Raw genomic sequence first — 16905 nt, 5'->3', positions numbered from 1 at the left:
CACCATGGCAAAATGAGTGTTCAAATGTATAGAAATGTCAAAAGCGCCCATGCCAAGAAACTATATACTTATGTCTGAATATAATTTATTCTGGTCTGGTTATTATTATTTTAATGGCTCAACTTTCTGTAACTGTGTATTCCTTTCATGTTATCTTATTTATACTTATTGCATTCCTGTTTGCCTTGTTTTTGTGTTCAGGAAAGGAGTATTTATTGTCCTTGTGTTGCAAATAATGTTAGTTAAAAAAAAGCCTAGTGTAAGTATAGTCAGATTCTCTCAGCACTGTGGTTGTCTTGTCCTAAGTCCTTATGAATTCTCCTCCACATCTTCCCTTGATCTCATGATGTTTTCCATCAAGGTTAGTATAACCTTAATAAAGGATCCATCTATCTATCTATCTACTATCTATCTAATACGAACTTAAAAATAATAAAATGTTTTTTTCTCATATCAAATAAAATAAGTATTGTAATAAGTACATAACCAAAGGCTTTTTGTCCGCTTTATTTTATAAAAAGGAAATAATGATGAAATAGAAAGTGTAGCTCAAGTTTTCCCTTTTTTCATTTTTTAATAAATATTCCCAACACATCTTAACAACTGAGCAGCTTTAAAACCTCCTTTTCTCTTTCTTTCTCTCTAATAACCCACTCCCCCACTTTCCGCACCTTTTTCTGTGACTATTTCTCATATCTCTCACTGACCCTGTTGAAAATATCTGATTGAAAAAGTCAGTTTTATGAAATAATGACACAGGTTTTGATTATCTGTATAGATCATCAGTGCCTTTAATGGAAGCCTCTTCATTATACAGTGATACATGTTTTTATATCCACTTTAAATTGAGACATTTTATTTTTTTTGTATCCTGATCATCTTGAAGACTTAGTATTTCTTTCTAAAGGTATAAAAATACCGGCAAACTCACAGAATACACATATGCATGATAATATAAATACATATAAATAAGAAAGTGACTGGATTATCGTACAAGACATTGTTCAGACGTTGTATGTTTCTCGAGGGCCATGACATTCAACATAAATCTTGGGTCAGTTTTGGGGGGAGGAGCAATTATTGGCTGAATGTTTTGCTTACTGAATTTTTTTCTCTGTCAACTTCACTAACTGGGCAGTTCCTATATGCAGTAAAACATAATTAGATATAAATAATTTGGGTAATGTTCAAATGACTACCTGTATGTTCTATTTCAATGATAGTGTTTCTAAATTATATTATTATTGCGCAACACGTTCAAATTGTATTTGTACTTAGGGAAAAATGTTGTGGTGTGTCAAGGTTTCATTTGTCATTACTCAAATTTTTAAACCATAAATTTGCAGTGATAATGCTTTCATTTCAGTAGATCAGGTGCCTAAAGTTGTCTCCTTCGTGGATGATCTTCCTTGGACATTAAACAGAGAAATAAGGAAAAATTCTAACAAAGGACCATGCTGGTTGAATCAGTGTGCCATTGTGATCAACCTTTGTTATTAAGGTGTGTGGTCGTCCACACTTTGAATGCGATATCTGGTTCTTTCTCTTTCCATGCCATATAACATTTTTGATCCTCCTCTTGGATATTTGATGAGAACAATGTCCTTTTTCATACCAGTGATAGCAGTCATTTTCTAATGAGATTTCACATGGACATCAGCGCGGACACTATTGCTGGCTTGATAGCAGCCATGACATCAGCACCAGGCAGGACGCAGTGATGAGACTGAGACTCTTGTGGCTGACTCCACTTGACACTTCTGTAAATAAAATGTAAATGAAAGTGGAAAAAGATTTTGCTTTAACAAACAGTTCTGTACATAATATAGAATTTTGACAAGGTATCATTCAATATTGCTTACGTGTGCCATCCACAGAAATGGAAGCGGTGTCAACGTTGAAGGTTGTGATATTTGAAGCTGCATTAACCAATACATTTGCAATCTGAGTGTTATTAGGGACAGATGTAGATGCAAAGCCAATGTCCATGTTGTTGATGATTGATCCATTACTGCAAAAGAAATTACCAAAAAGTATTGTTTTATTTGTATGAAGTTATCCCCAATATTGGTAAGATTCTGTCAACGACAATAGAAAATTACCTGAATGAAACCACATTCAAAGAGCGGAATGAAGGAAATTCTTGTTGGTAGAAAGGCTCAAGCTGCAGACATAAAAGAAAACCAGCTGTAAGTACCATACTGGCTTGTGTTTGATCACTTGTGCATTTTGTATTTTTAATTATGGTATTTAATCAGAACTATACAACAACACTGTTCTTCCATTCTACTTCCTGTTAATCCAAATTCCAGTTTTTTCAATGTCACCATATTTAATCTGTGTCCTATTTGCTGTATGTGTAACAATGATTTATGTTGTTTTTTCATCTCATAAGGAATAAGGAATATAAGGAATTATTAAAAGCATAAACTTAGATAATAAATTAGACATGTTTGCATGAGATTAAATTCTTTTAAAAAACAGTTTATAATTAAAAATAAGTGACTCTGATTGGAAATTTGATTGGAAATGAAACAAATGAAAAGAAAAGATAGCATATAGTAGAATACTGTTACATTATATACATCCAATACATCATGGACATCTTGTAAAACATTTCAAATTAATTTTGCTCAATTTTGCTAGGTTTCATTCTAATAAAAACACTTACTGTTGACTTGATCAGTGAGGCTCGACTTGTAAATGCTGCAGATGATGTATCCTGCAAGTCACTTGTAAATGTCTCTCCAACAGATCTGAAAGTCAACTGCCTTGTTGTGACTGCCTCAGCAGTTGTAGTCGTTGCTGGTACTGACGTGGTGTTTGTAGGGGTTGCTGTGGTTGTAGTTGCAGCAATTGTAGCTGGAGTTGTAATAGTAATATTAGTAGTAGTTGTCGTATTTCCAATTGTTGTTGATCCACCAGTTGTAGTTGATGCACCAGCAATGGTGGTTGTAGTTGCAGCAATTGTAGCTGTAGTATTCACAGTGGGCATTGCTGTTGTTGAATTGTTCCTTTCTGTTAAAAGGAAAAATATGAAGAAAAATTGAGAATACATCATATTAGCCAAAGGGTCTTGTTTTGAACTTACATATACATTACATTATACTTTGTGTTAATATATAGTAAGTCAGAGTTAAAGTCTTGCTTCTGTTGACATGATAATTATGTTTGTGTATGGTCTTTGTCGACCAATCAATTCGTTAAAAAGGCATACAGCAAGGAATCAGTAATAACTTTGACAGTAAAATCTAATTGCATGCAGAGTTAAAAAAAAAAAACTTCTGTAAACCCGATCCATAATTGTCATAGGACTTAAAAATGGGATGCTTATTTTCAGATGAAATTCAGGAATATATCAGAAATCATCCTTAAACAACTCATGCTGAGAAAGATCTTTGCATTGTTGATTGAGACAACAAAGTCGTTATCTAATATCTATTAGTGTAAAATGTGGGACTACTGTTTACTTACCCACTACTTGGATGGAGTTGGCTTCGACAGTGAGATTAAAGGTGTTGTTGGGGTTAGTCACAGCTTCTACTAATGTCTCTGCAACAGCAGTAGCCTGTGGGATTTCTGCAGTTGTATCAGTTTGGTTGAACTCAAGCCCCACCTCTGCTTCAGTATTTCCCATTCGTGTTCTGACTACAGCTGGTCTGCATCAAAAAAGCACATATCTCTTAACATTCATAAGTTATACCTATGTGTAATTTTTTTTTTGCCATCATTAACATTAACAACTCTAATATTGATCACCACAACCCAGGAGGTAAAGCAAAATCAGTTGGATTCTCAAATATGAAAATGTTACCTAAACTGAATGATAAAAGTGCGGATGAAAAGAAGGCCAAATCGTTCCCTGTAGATGCTATCACACTGTGGGAAGGAAGCAAATAGAAAAATATTAACAAATTAAAAATACAATATTCTTCAACTCAAATCCAAAAACCATTGCAAACAGGTAATCAGGTAATGCATTTCAGTAATGTACTCACAAGTGTTACAACTCTTGTCTCAAGAGCCTGAAATTCAGTGCTGTTTCGATCATTGAGTGCTTCTACAAATGGTTCTCCCAAGGTTGCTTCAAGAACCACAACTGGTTGGGGAGCTTCAGTTGTAACAGGTATATTAGTAGTAGTTGTTGTCGCATCTCCAATTGTTGTTGATCCACCAGTTGTTGTTGAGCCACCAGTTGTTGTTGAACCTCCAGTTGTAGTTGATCCACCAGTTGTAGTTGAACCTCCAGTCGTAGTTGATCCACCAGTCGTTGTTGAACCTCCAGTTGTACTTGATCCACCAGTTGTTGTTGAACCTCCAGTTGTTGTGGACCCCCCAGTTGTTGTTGAGCCACCAGTTGTTGTGGATGCACCAGTTGTTGTTGAACCTCCAGTTGTAGTTGATCCTCCAGTTGTGGTTGATCCACCAGTTGTTGTGGATCCACCAGTTGTAGTTGATGCACCAGTTGTTGTTGATCCACCAGTAGTTGTTGATGCACCTGTTGTAGTTGATCCACCAGTTGTAGTTGTTCCACCAGTTGTTGTGGATCCTCCAGTTGTTGTTGAACCTCCAGTAGTTGTTGATGCACCAGTTGTTGTTGAACCTCCAGTTGTAGTTGATGCACCAGTTGTTGTTGAACCTCCAGTTGTAGTTGATGCACCAGTTGTTGTTGAACCTCCAGTAGTTGTTGATGCACCAGTTGTAGTTGATGCACCAGTTGTTGTTGAACCTCCAGTTGTGGTTGATGCACCAGTTGTTGTGGATGCACCAGTTGTTGTTGAACCTCCAGTAGTTGTTGATGCACCAGTTGTAGTTGATCCACCAGTTGTTGTTGAACCTCCAGTTGTGGTTGATGCACCAGTTGTTGTTGAACCTCCAGTTGTAGTTGATCCACCAGTTGTTGTTGAACCTACAGTTGTGGTTGATGCACCAGTTGTTGTTGAACCTCCAGATGTAGTTGATGCACCAGTTGTTGTTGATCCACCAGTAGTTGTTGATGCACCTGTTGTTGTTGGACCTCCAGTTGTAGTTGATGCACCAGTTGTTGTTGAACCTGCAGCTGTGGTTGATGCACCAGTTGTTGTTGAACCTCCAGTTGTAGTTGATGCACCAGTTGTTGTTGAACCTCCAGTAGTTGTTGATGCACCAGTTGTTGTTGAACCTCCAGATGTAGTTGATGCACCAGTTGTTGTTGAACCTCCAGTTGTTGTTGATCCACCAGTTGTTGTTGAACCTCCAGTTGTGGTTGATGCATCAGTTGTTGTTGAACCTCCAGTTGTAGTTGATGCACCAGTTGTTGTTGAACCTCCAGTAGTTGTTGATCCATCAGTTGTTGTTGAACCTCCAGTTGTTGTTGATCCACCAGTTGTTGTTGAACCTCCAGTTGTGGTTGATGTATCAGTTGTTGTTGAACCTCCAGTTGTGGTTGATGCATCAGTTGTTGTTGAACCTCCAGTAGTTGTTGATGCACCAGTTGTTGTTGAACCTCCAGTTGTTGTTGATCCACCAGTTGTTGTTGAACCTCCAGTTGTAGTTGATGCACCAGTTGTTGTTGAACCTCCAGTAGTTGTTGATGCACCAGTTGTTGTTGAACCTCCAGTTGTGGTTGATGCACCAGTTGTTGTTGAACCTCCAGTTGTGGTTGACGCACCAGTTGTTGTTGAACCTACAGTTGTGGTTGACGCACCAGTTGTTGTTGAACCTCCAGTTGTAGTTGATGCACCAGTTGTTGTTGAACCTCCAGTTGTGGTTGATGCACCAGTTGTTGTTGAACCTCCAGTTGTGGTTGATGCACTAGTTGTTGTTGAACCTCCAGTTGTAGTTGATGCACCAGTTGTTGTTGAACCTCCAGTAGTTGTTGATGCACCAGTTGTTGTTGAACCTCCAGTTGTAGTTGATGCACCAGTTGTTGTTGAACCTCCAGTAGTTGTTGATGCACCAGTTGTTGTTGAACCTCCAGTTGTTGTTGATGCACCAGTTGTTGTTGAACCTCCAGTTGTGGTTGATGCACCAGTTGTTGTTGAACCTCCAGTTGTTGTTGATGCACCAGTTGTTGTTGAACCTCCAGTTGTGGTTGATGCACCAGTTGTTGTTGAACCTCCAGTTGTGGTTGATAAACCAGTTTGTGCAGCCGCTGGTGTAGTAGCAAGCTCAATGGCCACTACATTTAAAGAACATAAGTATTAATGTGTTTAAAATAACACTGTTTTTTTCAGAGCACTGTGAACACCTTCACTCTATATTACAAGAATCACTAACTTACCTGTAAGTATCAGCAAACTTGATAAGACTGGTCCAAAACCCATTGTGTCTACTCTTTAACCTGCAATATTTGACAGGACAGTGACGTACTCAAAAAAACACAATAAACAGCAAACATCCTAATGCACTTAATGTTCAATTTGTAATGATGAAAATGTGTGATTTTTTCGTACAATTTAAACTATATTTGCAGCTTTGTAAATCATCATATGTACTTTTCATTAAGTTGTTCTGTTGATTCGTAATTTGTACTACATAGAAGCTCTTTTACCACCTTTTCTTCAAAGTTCAGAGGGCACCTGCTCTTCCAAGCATAGAATGTAATCGTTCAGTACATAAATGTGAATATAATTAAAGACTGTATAACAGAGATGTAATGTAAGCTATAGATTTAGAATTTATTGCACCACTACAAGTACATATTTCAAATACACATATAATTTATCTTATCAATTATTTGGTCTCATATATATAACATAAAGGCTAATCAAATGTCTCTGCTAGATTTGTTTTTACATAGCAGGGCTGAAAGTAAGATGGTTTTACAACTACTAATTCACAGATATTATATGAGGGTGTAGGTATGGGACCCTTCTGTGGCTTTTACCATTTGGCCTTACCTTTCACAAAGTGACTATTTTTACTTCTGAGGCTGATATTTTGTCATAGCAGTAAGCACAAATGTAACTACTAATTTCGAAACTCAATTACGGTACTTATTTTGGTCTATGCATAAGCAAGAAAGATGCTTGCAAAGAACATATAATATATCACAATGGATCCTCTCAACTTTCCATGTTTTCCTCAGACAGGAATCTACAAGCAACAGAGGTCACACCTTATGTAATTATGACCACTATAATGTGCATAACCTTTATATTTCACTCAGCTAATCAGAACTGTCTCATAGTTTTGTAAATGGTAAGTTATTTTGTTTAGTTTTAGTTTTTATAGAGCTTATGAGGAAAAAAACAGACATTAAGTACTTGAAGTGGTATAAAAGGGTAAATTAAAATGCTTTCATATTTTTATGAATGTGCAAACATAATGTTTTAATTTTATTTCAAGTTCAAGACCACAATTCAAATTAAAGCATTTATATATAAGTTTCAATGAGATGTTTTAAATGACCACTTTCCACAGCGTTAATGACATTTTTCATCTGAAAGATGTTCTGCAGACATAGAAAGAACTAAATATCAAGGATTAAATCCCAATTAAAGGAATCACATTGTTAATTTATGCAGCCAAAATGAAAGGGATTTCCATGAATACAGTTTAAATTATGAATGTTAACTATGAAATTTTATAATTAAAATGAAGACTAATCTTAGCACCGATGCACAGTTTAGCACTTTTCCGTTTTCTGTTTTTTTTTTCTGAGAGTTAATACTTGATTTCAAATTGCAGCATATAATCACTGGAAATAAAATGTCAAAATGTAAAATGGATTTCCTTCCACGCACTTTTGTTTATCTTAACATTACACATTAGTGCCCTGAGTAGATGTTTCTTATCTTGTATCAAACATTTGTATCGCAAAAACTGACTTTTGGTTATTACAATATGCTAAAGGTGGCAGCCAACAATGCAATGGAAATAAAACTATGAAATGCACTGTAAAACAAATAATTTCTTGCATGATAAAATTTTGACTGAGTAGAGTATTTTATTGAATTCCATACTGTATGTATAAAAAATCAGTAATGTGTATCATAATTATAAAGCAGCCTTTAAGACCTGGTGTAAGGTTAATAGCAATCTCAGCTTTTCAGTACTTTACATTTCAGACTAAAACAGGTTACTCTTATCATTTTAAAACATCTAATGGATCTAAAAACGATATAAAATGTATTTACATGTGCTGACTGAGATTACTCTTTTTCCACATAAGAGTCATAAGCCTTACTAGCTATTGCCAAACAACCAGCAGACCCTGACCTCATTATGGAAAGGAATTAGGAAAAGAAAAGGTTCCTGTATGAACCAATACATTATTACATTTTTTTTCATCATAACTATAGGATGATAGATTGTAATAATCCAATAGAGCAAGATTTCACAAGAAATTCCAAAATAGTACATAACATGCAATCAAAAACATGTTATAGTAAAGTATAGAGTAATTTATTTGATTTCATAAAAATACCTGTAAAATCTAGAATTTAATTAAACAAAAATGTACTTACCCCAAGCAATATTCTAACTTTATTAATAATGTTCTTTAGATTTATTTTAAAGGCTCCTTATGAATGTTACCCCAATGCACATCTTGTGTGATGCCACCTGTTTGCTGAGGTCTTATTTATATTGCTGAGAAGTAAAAGGAAGTGTCATAATAGGCGGTCATACATTTTCTGGAAATGTTTCAACACATCACTGAAGGATGACAGCAGGAAAAAAAACTGCCCAAACAGCTCCTGGGTCTTTGTCTATTTCATGGTTCAGTCATTTGAAAATCTAAAGCACAATGCATTCCACTCAAGTGAACTAACTTATCTCTTAGTAGAGCTGCATAATACTCATCAAATCAAATACTTTCATTTTATTACCTGCATATTGATGTAACATGAACATATTTTGGAGATTGCTACTAACCATGAATTCTGTGGATTTACTGTATGACACAGTATATATAAACATAAATAATCAAGTTTATTCAGGGTGTAAATACAGTGCTCCAAACAGCAGATGTATTGGTGCTAGAATATTTAAAAAGAAAATAAACAACAGCATTAAGTAGAAAAGAAAAATAAGCACACAAAGTGCAGGTAGATAAGGTAACAAAACATCACAAAACATCAGAATAATAAAGTCAATAAACAAATTTCAACATGGAAGAAAAGTCAAGGCAAATCAAATTATACACAAGATTTGTTAAAGGCATATCTCCATTATTATTAGGTAAAAATTATGAACGATGGAGTATTTGTTCAATTTTACATGTCAGACAAAATATCCCAGTGAGCCTTAAAAACGTGATACATCAGTAAATAAAAGAAATAATGAAATCCTTAACTGAACTGGGGATTAGATGGCAATAGAAACTGGAAAAAAACAGAGCCAGAGAAATAAAAGAAATAAATTTTAACAATAAATCTCTTTTATTGCAATTTCAACCATGCAGTAGATTTGTTAGCAGCAGGTTTTGCTTTTTTTTGTATTTTCATTATGTTTAAAAATAGGACCTGAGTCTTATCTTTAAAAAGGACAAGGTGGACGAAGACATGTATACCACAGAGAGAATGCAGCATGACTGGCATAACCACCACAAACATGTTGGAGGAAACACTATAGACATCATTCAGTGCCCGACTTACTTTCACAATCCTTTTTTTAACTGTCCACGGCATTGGTAGAGTGATATATCTATTTGTGGTTGTACACTCTGTCCTTGACAGTTACCATTTAGGCTACTTAACAGTCTATTGCACATAATCAATGGACAGCTGAGCTCAGAAAACTAGCATTCAGTGTGAGAAACAACAGTTGCATCAGTGACGGCACATTACAGGAAATCTGCTTAGTTTGTGATTGAGAGTAGCTGAGAGTGAGTGGTCCATCAGTTTTACACACATTCCTCGTAAACAATGAATTAAGAGTGTGGATTGGCTCAATTAATATTGATCACTGGTCATACAGATAATAAGGATTTCAAGCCTTTGGTGTATAATGTATACTTCTGGTGGCAATGTTGGTGTCTGTGAAATTAAATGAGAAATATAATTTAGTACAGGAAATTTCTTGACACAATTAAAATATCAACCTGGCTTGAATGTATGAGGCATAAAGACTAAGCACATAGCTAGAACACATGTTTTCCATCATACAGACTAAATATCATACCATCACTGACTTTAAATGTATAGTTTGCCATTTTGGGAAATACACGTATCCACTTTCAGAGTTCGTTGAGAAGATTGATGCCAATCTCATACCTGTATGGTGAATATGAAGCTACTGCCAGCAGTCGCTTAGTTTAGCTTAGCAGGTAACACTAACCTTCAAGTCCCCATATTTAGCAAATGTGGTCCGGGAAAAGGGGCTTCACAGCAACAATTTTGAAAATGTATTTTAAAAAACACAATATTTCTCCCCAATAAGGGGAAATAAGTAGGATCAACTTGTAGCTGGGTTGTGTTGGTTTGGGCAGGATTCAGGTGGGATGTATCTGGGGTAAATGATAAAGGCTCAATAGAAGTTGAGCTTGTGGTAACATCTGTGATCGCTGCGGTTTGAGACACAAGTCCAGGTGACGGCAAAGAGCTGGATGGCACTGCTGAAAGTACTGGAGTCACAGTTAGGTTTGTTGGTGTAACTGTTAAACAGCTATTAACTTTTCTTTGAACAGGAATACCTATACGTTGGCTAGGTGTCCCATCTGTTGGTACAGGCACTGAAGTCATATCCACATTTGTAGTCATGTTCTGAGGGGGTGCAAGGGATTTCTGTTGTTGAGTTGGACAGCAGGGACGTTGGTCTTCTGGTGAATGCAATGGGAACAACTGATGAGTTTCCACCTGTGTGTGTATTTATAGATGAACTCAAAGTTCCTAGGACTAAGTGTATAGGGAGAGGCAGAAATCTGTGGAGGGGTACTGATTATATCTGAGTTTGGGAATGTTGTCCTTGGCGGCTTGGTCGTGTCTCTGTTGGTGCCACTGTAGATACTGTTGCCAAATACGTTGATAGGGAGGTTATGTCTGATGCTGTTTCCGCAGATCCACAGATGATGGTGTTGTGACAGATTTTACGTTGTCCTGTGGAATCATTGTCGATACTGCAGGTTTTGGTGATTTCTCAGAAGATGTAGTATGTATTGGAGTTGTTGATTATGGTGAGCTGGTTTGATTTTATGGCTGCTGAGGCTTGTGTTTGAAGAGTTGTTGACTCAGTTGTAAATGACATGCCGTGCATTAGTGTTGTACTGTGAATTGTTGCAACATCGGTTTGGTTTATTTCTGTTAGTTGTAGTGTACGAGTTGTTTGTATTTCTCCTCTTTTGCGCTGTAGGTTATTGTTGTTGAGTTTATTGTGGTTGATGCCGCTGTCTGTGGTTGTGGTGATGCGGTGGATACTGATAGTGCAGATTCAGAAATTCGTGTTGATGACAAAGTGGTTGCTTGTAATGACTTTTCCAGAGTTGAAGTTGTTTCTTGTGTTAGAACAGATACTGTTGTCACCGATACAGTATTTTGTATTGCCAATGGGTTGAGTTTTGTGCTGCTTCAGAGTTTGTAGGTTGTGTCAGCGTTTCGGTTAATTCTGTCTTTACAGATGTTTTGGTTGGTGTTGCTGTTGCAGCTGTAGATATTGTTGTTAGAAAGAGAGCATCTACATTTGAGGCTGAGATTACATTCATCACTGATGAATTCTTTTGATTTGGTGTTGCAGTTGACCCTGAAACTGCAAATGATGTACTGTGCACTGCAATGTATTCTGTGGTTTGTGTCTCATGGGTTAGGGTCACATGACTGTCTCAGACACATCGTCAGATTTGTTGGAGGTTAAATTTGGCTCCTCTCTCTGTGTTTTGTCTTTGAATTTCCGTGTAGGTGCATATAGCACATCAGTTTCTGATAAGTGCGGAATGCTGCTCTCTGTACTATGATCTGTGACGTCTGAGGCCTTAGGTGTGGCTGGAATGGCAGTCACAAATATGTTGGTGGATGAGTCAACAATGTGTGTAAATGTGTGGGTGTCATGTACTGGTGCTGAAGTCACTGGGTACTGGTGTATCCACCACAGTTGAATTTAGTAAAGGGGAGGTCAACTCTTGCATTGTCAGAGTTCAGCTGGACTGAGCTGTAGTCAAGGCTGAAAGAATTTGTGTAGAGTCAGGATGAGTATGAGTTGGAGTCATTAGTGTAGCTGAGGAGTCCAACAGTCCTGACACATTATGTACCACTATGGATGTGCTAGATACAACAAAAGATAAGGTGCTAGGGTTTGCCTCTGATGATTTGGAAGCCTGTTGGTTTCTTGTAATATTAGTTGACAGACCTGTTTGGACAGATTCATGGGGAGCAGTCACAGGGAGATCATGAGAAGCAGTATTTCTTTTACTGGCAGTAGCAGTATTTTTACTGACTATTCCCTCTGTTGATGTTGCATTTATTTCCTCCACTCTTTCCGATGTTTCTCCTTTGACTCGAGTTACATTTGGCATTATTCAAGCTCCTACCATTTCATCTTCCTTGTTGGAGCTAGCTGTTGTATTCCCATGTGGAGTAAATGTGTTTGCCTCCGTGGGCACTGTAGTAGTCAAAACATTTGTTGACACAACATTCCTTTACTCATAAGCAATAGCAGAAATTTACATTAAAGTCAAACTGAAATTAAAGTTCATTTCTATTAAGTTCATTTTGATATATGTACTTATGTGATCAAATTTGTAAGTATTTAATGTTGTTTTTTCTGCCCCCACATTAGTGTTCTTGAGGAGGTGTACATGTTTGGTTTTGACTGACAATATCAGAGCTGTTTTTTTTAGTGACTGTGTGGGGGGGCACTAGAAATGATAACATCATTTCAATTCCATCAGCCGGGGAGTTGGCGTTGTTAGCTGTTGCTTCCCATGTGACTTCTTATCTTTCTCTGGGACTCAACGTTTGTCAGTGTCCACTTTCTGAGTGAAATACAAACTTAACAGCACTATGGAACCTCATGTTGTAAAGAGACAGACTTCTTAAATGGCCAACCACTGCACTTAATCACATGCTTGTTGCAAAAGGGGAAAAAACATCAGTATCAGTATTCAGAGGCTATGAGGAGGTTTCCATTTAGTGGCAAAGTTTACAGCGTGTCTCCCAGTGCCAGATCTCAAATGTCAGTCAACTGCTACCCTGTGAAATGCTCAGAGGCCTGTGTTTTTTCCACACATATATGACAAAAAAAATTTTGTGTTTGAAAAATGAAACATTATGCACTATAGCTGCACTATCATCATATATTTATTTAATTTAAATAACATTAGTGATAAATTACATCTATTTAGTGATAAATGACATCTGTAATTTAGTAACCCATTTAATCCATCAATTTAATCCAGTTTAATCTTTTGATTCCAAGTGATTTCCTTTTTGGGATGCTTCGAATATTCTCATTTAGCAGACACTTTTATTCCAATCGACTTACAAGTGAGAGACAACACTAAAGCGTCAGTGCAGTAGGAGACTTCGGTGTAATTACCTAGTACTACATCTATTCAATCTAATTCAAGTGCTACGAGATCAGGTAAAGAAGTGCACCGAAAGTGTATAGGAAGTACTAGTTAGCCAGGGTGTTAAAGGTGTTAGGAAAGGAGGTGCCATTGGAAGAGATGAGCCTTCAGGAGATTTTTGAAAATAGAGAGGGACAATATATATCATCGTATTATCTGTACTTTCTAGAACCTGGTATACGTCTGGTATGTCTTACGTCAGGTGGGATATACTTATAGTTAGTTAAGTCATGGAACAGTTCATGCCATGTCACCTGACTCACCTGTCAATAGGCTTAGAATATGTCCACACTTCATGGTGGCAAGTGATCGGCATCCATGAGCAGCAAGCATATCTGATAACAAAACAAAGCCAAAAAGCAACAGATTCAAGGCATTTGCCTCCTATTGTTTGAAGCCAAGCACCTTATGCCAACAATAGCATATTCTACATGTCTTGCATACTTACGTCTGAGTAAGTGTAGTCTGCGTGCCACGTGTACGCAGTTTCAAAAAAGCATGAGACGATGTGTTGTAGATTACATTCTTTCCCCCACTGGCACAAATGCACTTGTTTTTTAATATGACTTCTCGATCAACCACCACTATGTACTGTATTTAATTATTTTATTTTTTTTCTGTTTGTTTATTTTTTGCAATGATGCCTGATGATTGTACTGTATTGTACTCCTTTGATGCATGATAAATACAAGTAAACAACCAGCATTCAAACTGGCTTCTGATTTATGTGCCAACATTAAGTCCCTTTTGTAATCATTCATTGAGACTGTCTCTGTCATTTCTGTACTGCGGTGTAGGTATTATAAGTATTAAACTGTCACTTGTGGATCTGCTGACCACGATTTATGATTTAATATTATTTTAATTTTATTTATGAGTATTATTTCCTCCTTTATACTATTTACTTTATATGTTTTACAGCTTAATAGCTCTGCATTAAGGGCATATATTCTGTTGTATTTTCTATAATATCCATAGAGAGAGAATGTTGGTGTGGATCTGCTGCAGGAAAGTCTGGACAGGATTTCAACAACCACATCAGGAACAAAGAACTTTTGCTATGGACTTCTACATGACTGGAGTTGCCCTGCACACTTTTGAGTCTTATCCCACAATGGATCATATTATAATGTTTGCATGGAACGAAAGTAAGTTGATTATCCAAAGACACAGCAATGTGAGCAAATGAACTGTGGGATAGTCTCAGGTGCTTAGTGAAGCATGACCAGGGTTTTTCCTGGTGGTGCCCCCTAAGTGACCAGCTAACTTGTCTATACCTAAAAACTGTGAATAAGCTGGAAAAAAAAAACTTTTCAGGAGACGTTGAATAATGTTGAGTCATTCATGAGAGTCATGAGACACATCAAAACATGCTTTGTTTAACCAGTCGAAGCTGCACACTATCAAACACCTCGTCACTGTCATTTTTCCTCAAATATGACAAGATGGGATTTTGCTCATGTACGTTAAATGTCAGATTTGATGTGCAAAGCCATGGTCTGGAATGTGTCTGCCCCTCCCTGTCTCTCTCTCTCTCTCTCTCTCTCTCTCTCTCTCTCTGTCTCTCTCTCTCTCTCTCTCTCTCACTCACTCACTCACTCACTCACTCACTCACTCACACACACACACCCACACCCTTCTATTTCTAGGAAAATGCATTAATGCCGTTTTGGTTTCTTTTCAGTTCAAACAATAAACATAAACAAAACAGATCTCACTTGCACATATAGACTCCGTCCAAATTGTTTCAAAGAATGTAGAAACTGCGAGTCACAAAATCTACTACTCACCTCTCAACAGCATCAAACCGACATCTTGCAAGAATCTTCAGTACACTGATAAGCATAAACATGACTAAAAAAGAAGAGCCATCTTAAGGTGTCTCATGTAACCAGTTCTTTCAGCCTTAATCACACCTGTCAATCCACCTCACAGCGGTGACAAACAACATGAAATAAAATCTGTTCATTGTAATGTAATGCTGGGTGTGGGAGTTAGGGATTTTTTCATTAAGTTCCTAAGTAAGTAAGATGGAAGATTTCAGTGTGTGCAAATTGGTTATTTTTCGTAATAAGCCCAATTAGTCTGACAACTGAGCCTGTTTGGATGAGCATGATGTGTTTTCCTTTGATAAAAATAACAAAATGACAGTAAGGTATTGTTTTGAGGGAGCTGATAACCACTCCTTTCTATTCAAAGTAGTTCAGTTTACATGAAATATGTTCTGATCTTCACTGATAATTGTCAGTAAAAAGAGATCAGCCTGTTCAGCAACAATCCAAGCTTCATGGGAACACATCACACTCTTGACACCATAGCATTAGAAACCCCATTGATTCAACTGACCCCGATACAACTCACTCATACAGGACTTCATTGTCTTGATCCAGGGGCAAAATAACACTTTTCAACAACAAGCTAGTTCAAAGTGCTTTACATATGACAAGAAATAAAATTAACAAGACACTACAAAAATACACATAGGACTTTCCAATGAAATCAAAGATTAAAAATCAATTATTTGATACACAGGAAGCTAGTTCCAGGATCTGAGACCTGAAGTGATGTTTTCCACTTTCTCAGTCAGCTTAATCACCTTACTGAGACATGTTTCCTCTAATTGTTGGATGAAATAGGCAGATTTTGTTGTTTTCATGTGGATGTTACAATGTAGGTCTGAGCCCATGATTACACCAAGATTTCTGACCAGGTTTGAGGTAATTAACATTGAGCAAAATTATTTCTGCCCTATCTTTAACTATAAAAATTGGGACATCCAATAACTGATTTGTTCACACTCAAGGACCTTGCTTTAAAGGAACCTCAGCATTGACACTGTCTTTAAATGAAAGATACTATTCCTCTACACAAGACCCGCTTACCAACCACAGATGCTCTGAAATGTAGATGAAGAAGGCATAATCTGTAGTGCAAGCCTTTCAATTCAGTCGGCCTGTACAGCTGCAATACAATGTAGTTATAACGTAACAATGAGAAAAGTAAATGCCAGAAACTGTGATCATTTTGATGAATCATGAAACTAACTTTCAGGTTTTTACAAACAGTTTTACAAACAGTTTTTTACACAGTAGTGGAAGCTAGAAGTAATGTGATTTGTCATAAATAGGCTAAAACATACATATTAATAGGTTTAACGCTTCAATCCATAAAATCAACTGTGAGTACTTTCATGTCACTCGAAATCAGAAACCAACATATGAAGGTGTGTTCAAACCTGAAAACCACAAACAGTCACATATTTTGGTTAGTTTCGAACTGTGTGTTTTGCGTAATTAATAGGGTACTTATAGTATATAAATTCCATAATACTGGCACAAAGCCAACAAGGATCTTTCTGCATTTTCTTCCTTTGCTTCTGTCTTCTGTATCACACCTAACTCTACCACATTTTTGTCATTCAG

The 16905-nt window shown here is 36.9% G+C and overlaps 1 protein-coding gene and 1 long non-coding RNA gene across 2 annotated transcripts; both read right to left on the bottom strand.

The window, feature by feature from the left end:
- Positions 1 to 775: 775 nt before the first annotated feature.
- On the bottom strand, positions 776 to 4557 carry LOC111239073 (cell wall integrity and stress response component 4-like). Its single transcript, XM_022768835.1, has 7 exons — positions 3999 to 4557; positions 3815 to 3879; positions 3475 to 3659; positions 2672 to 3018; positions 2103 to 2164; positions 1863 to 2011; positions 776 to 1760 (listed from the first exon to the last, which is right to left on the bottom strand). Exons 3-7 carry the CDS (start codon positions 3635 to 3637, stop codon positions 1669 to 1671), a joined length of 813 nt encoding a protein of 270 aa, XP_022624556.1. The 5' UTR covers positions 3638 to 3659; positions 3815 to 3879; positions 3999 to 4557; the 3' UTR covers positions 776 to 1668.
- A 1493-nt stretch (positions 4558 to 6050) lies between these two features.
- On the bottom strand, positions 6051 to 8531 carry LOC111239074. Its single transcript, XR_002665842.1, has 3 exons — positions 8451 to 8531; positions 6263 to 6322; positions 6051 to 6160 (listed from the first exon to the last, which is right to left on the bottom strand). It is a non-coding gene; the product is annotated as an uncharacterized LOC111239074 (long non-coding RNA).
- Between the last annotated feature and the right edge of the window lie 8374 nt (positions 8532 to 16905).

The sequence above is a fragment of the Seriola dumerili genome, unplaced genomic scaffold (genome assembly GCF_002260705.1).
Source record: "Seriola dumerili isolate Sdu_G_001 unplaced genomic scaffold, Sdu_1.0 BDQW01001850.1, whole genome shotgun sequence".
Classification (NCBI taxonomy): domain Eukaryota; kingdom Metazoa; phylum Chordata; class Actinopteri; order Carangiformes; family Carangidae; genus Seriola; species Seriola dumerili.
Note: the sequence above shows the minus strand (reverse complement) of the source record. Positions and strands in the feature narration are given on the sequence as shown.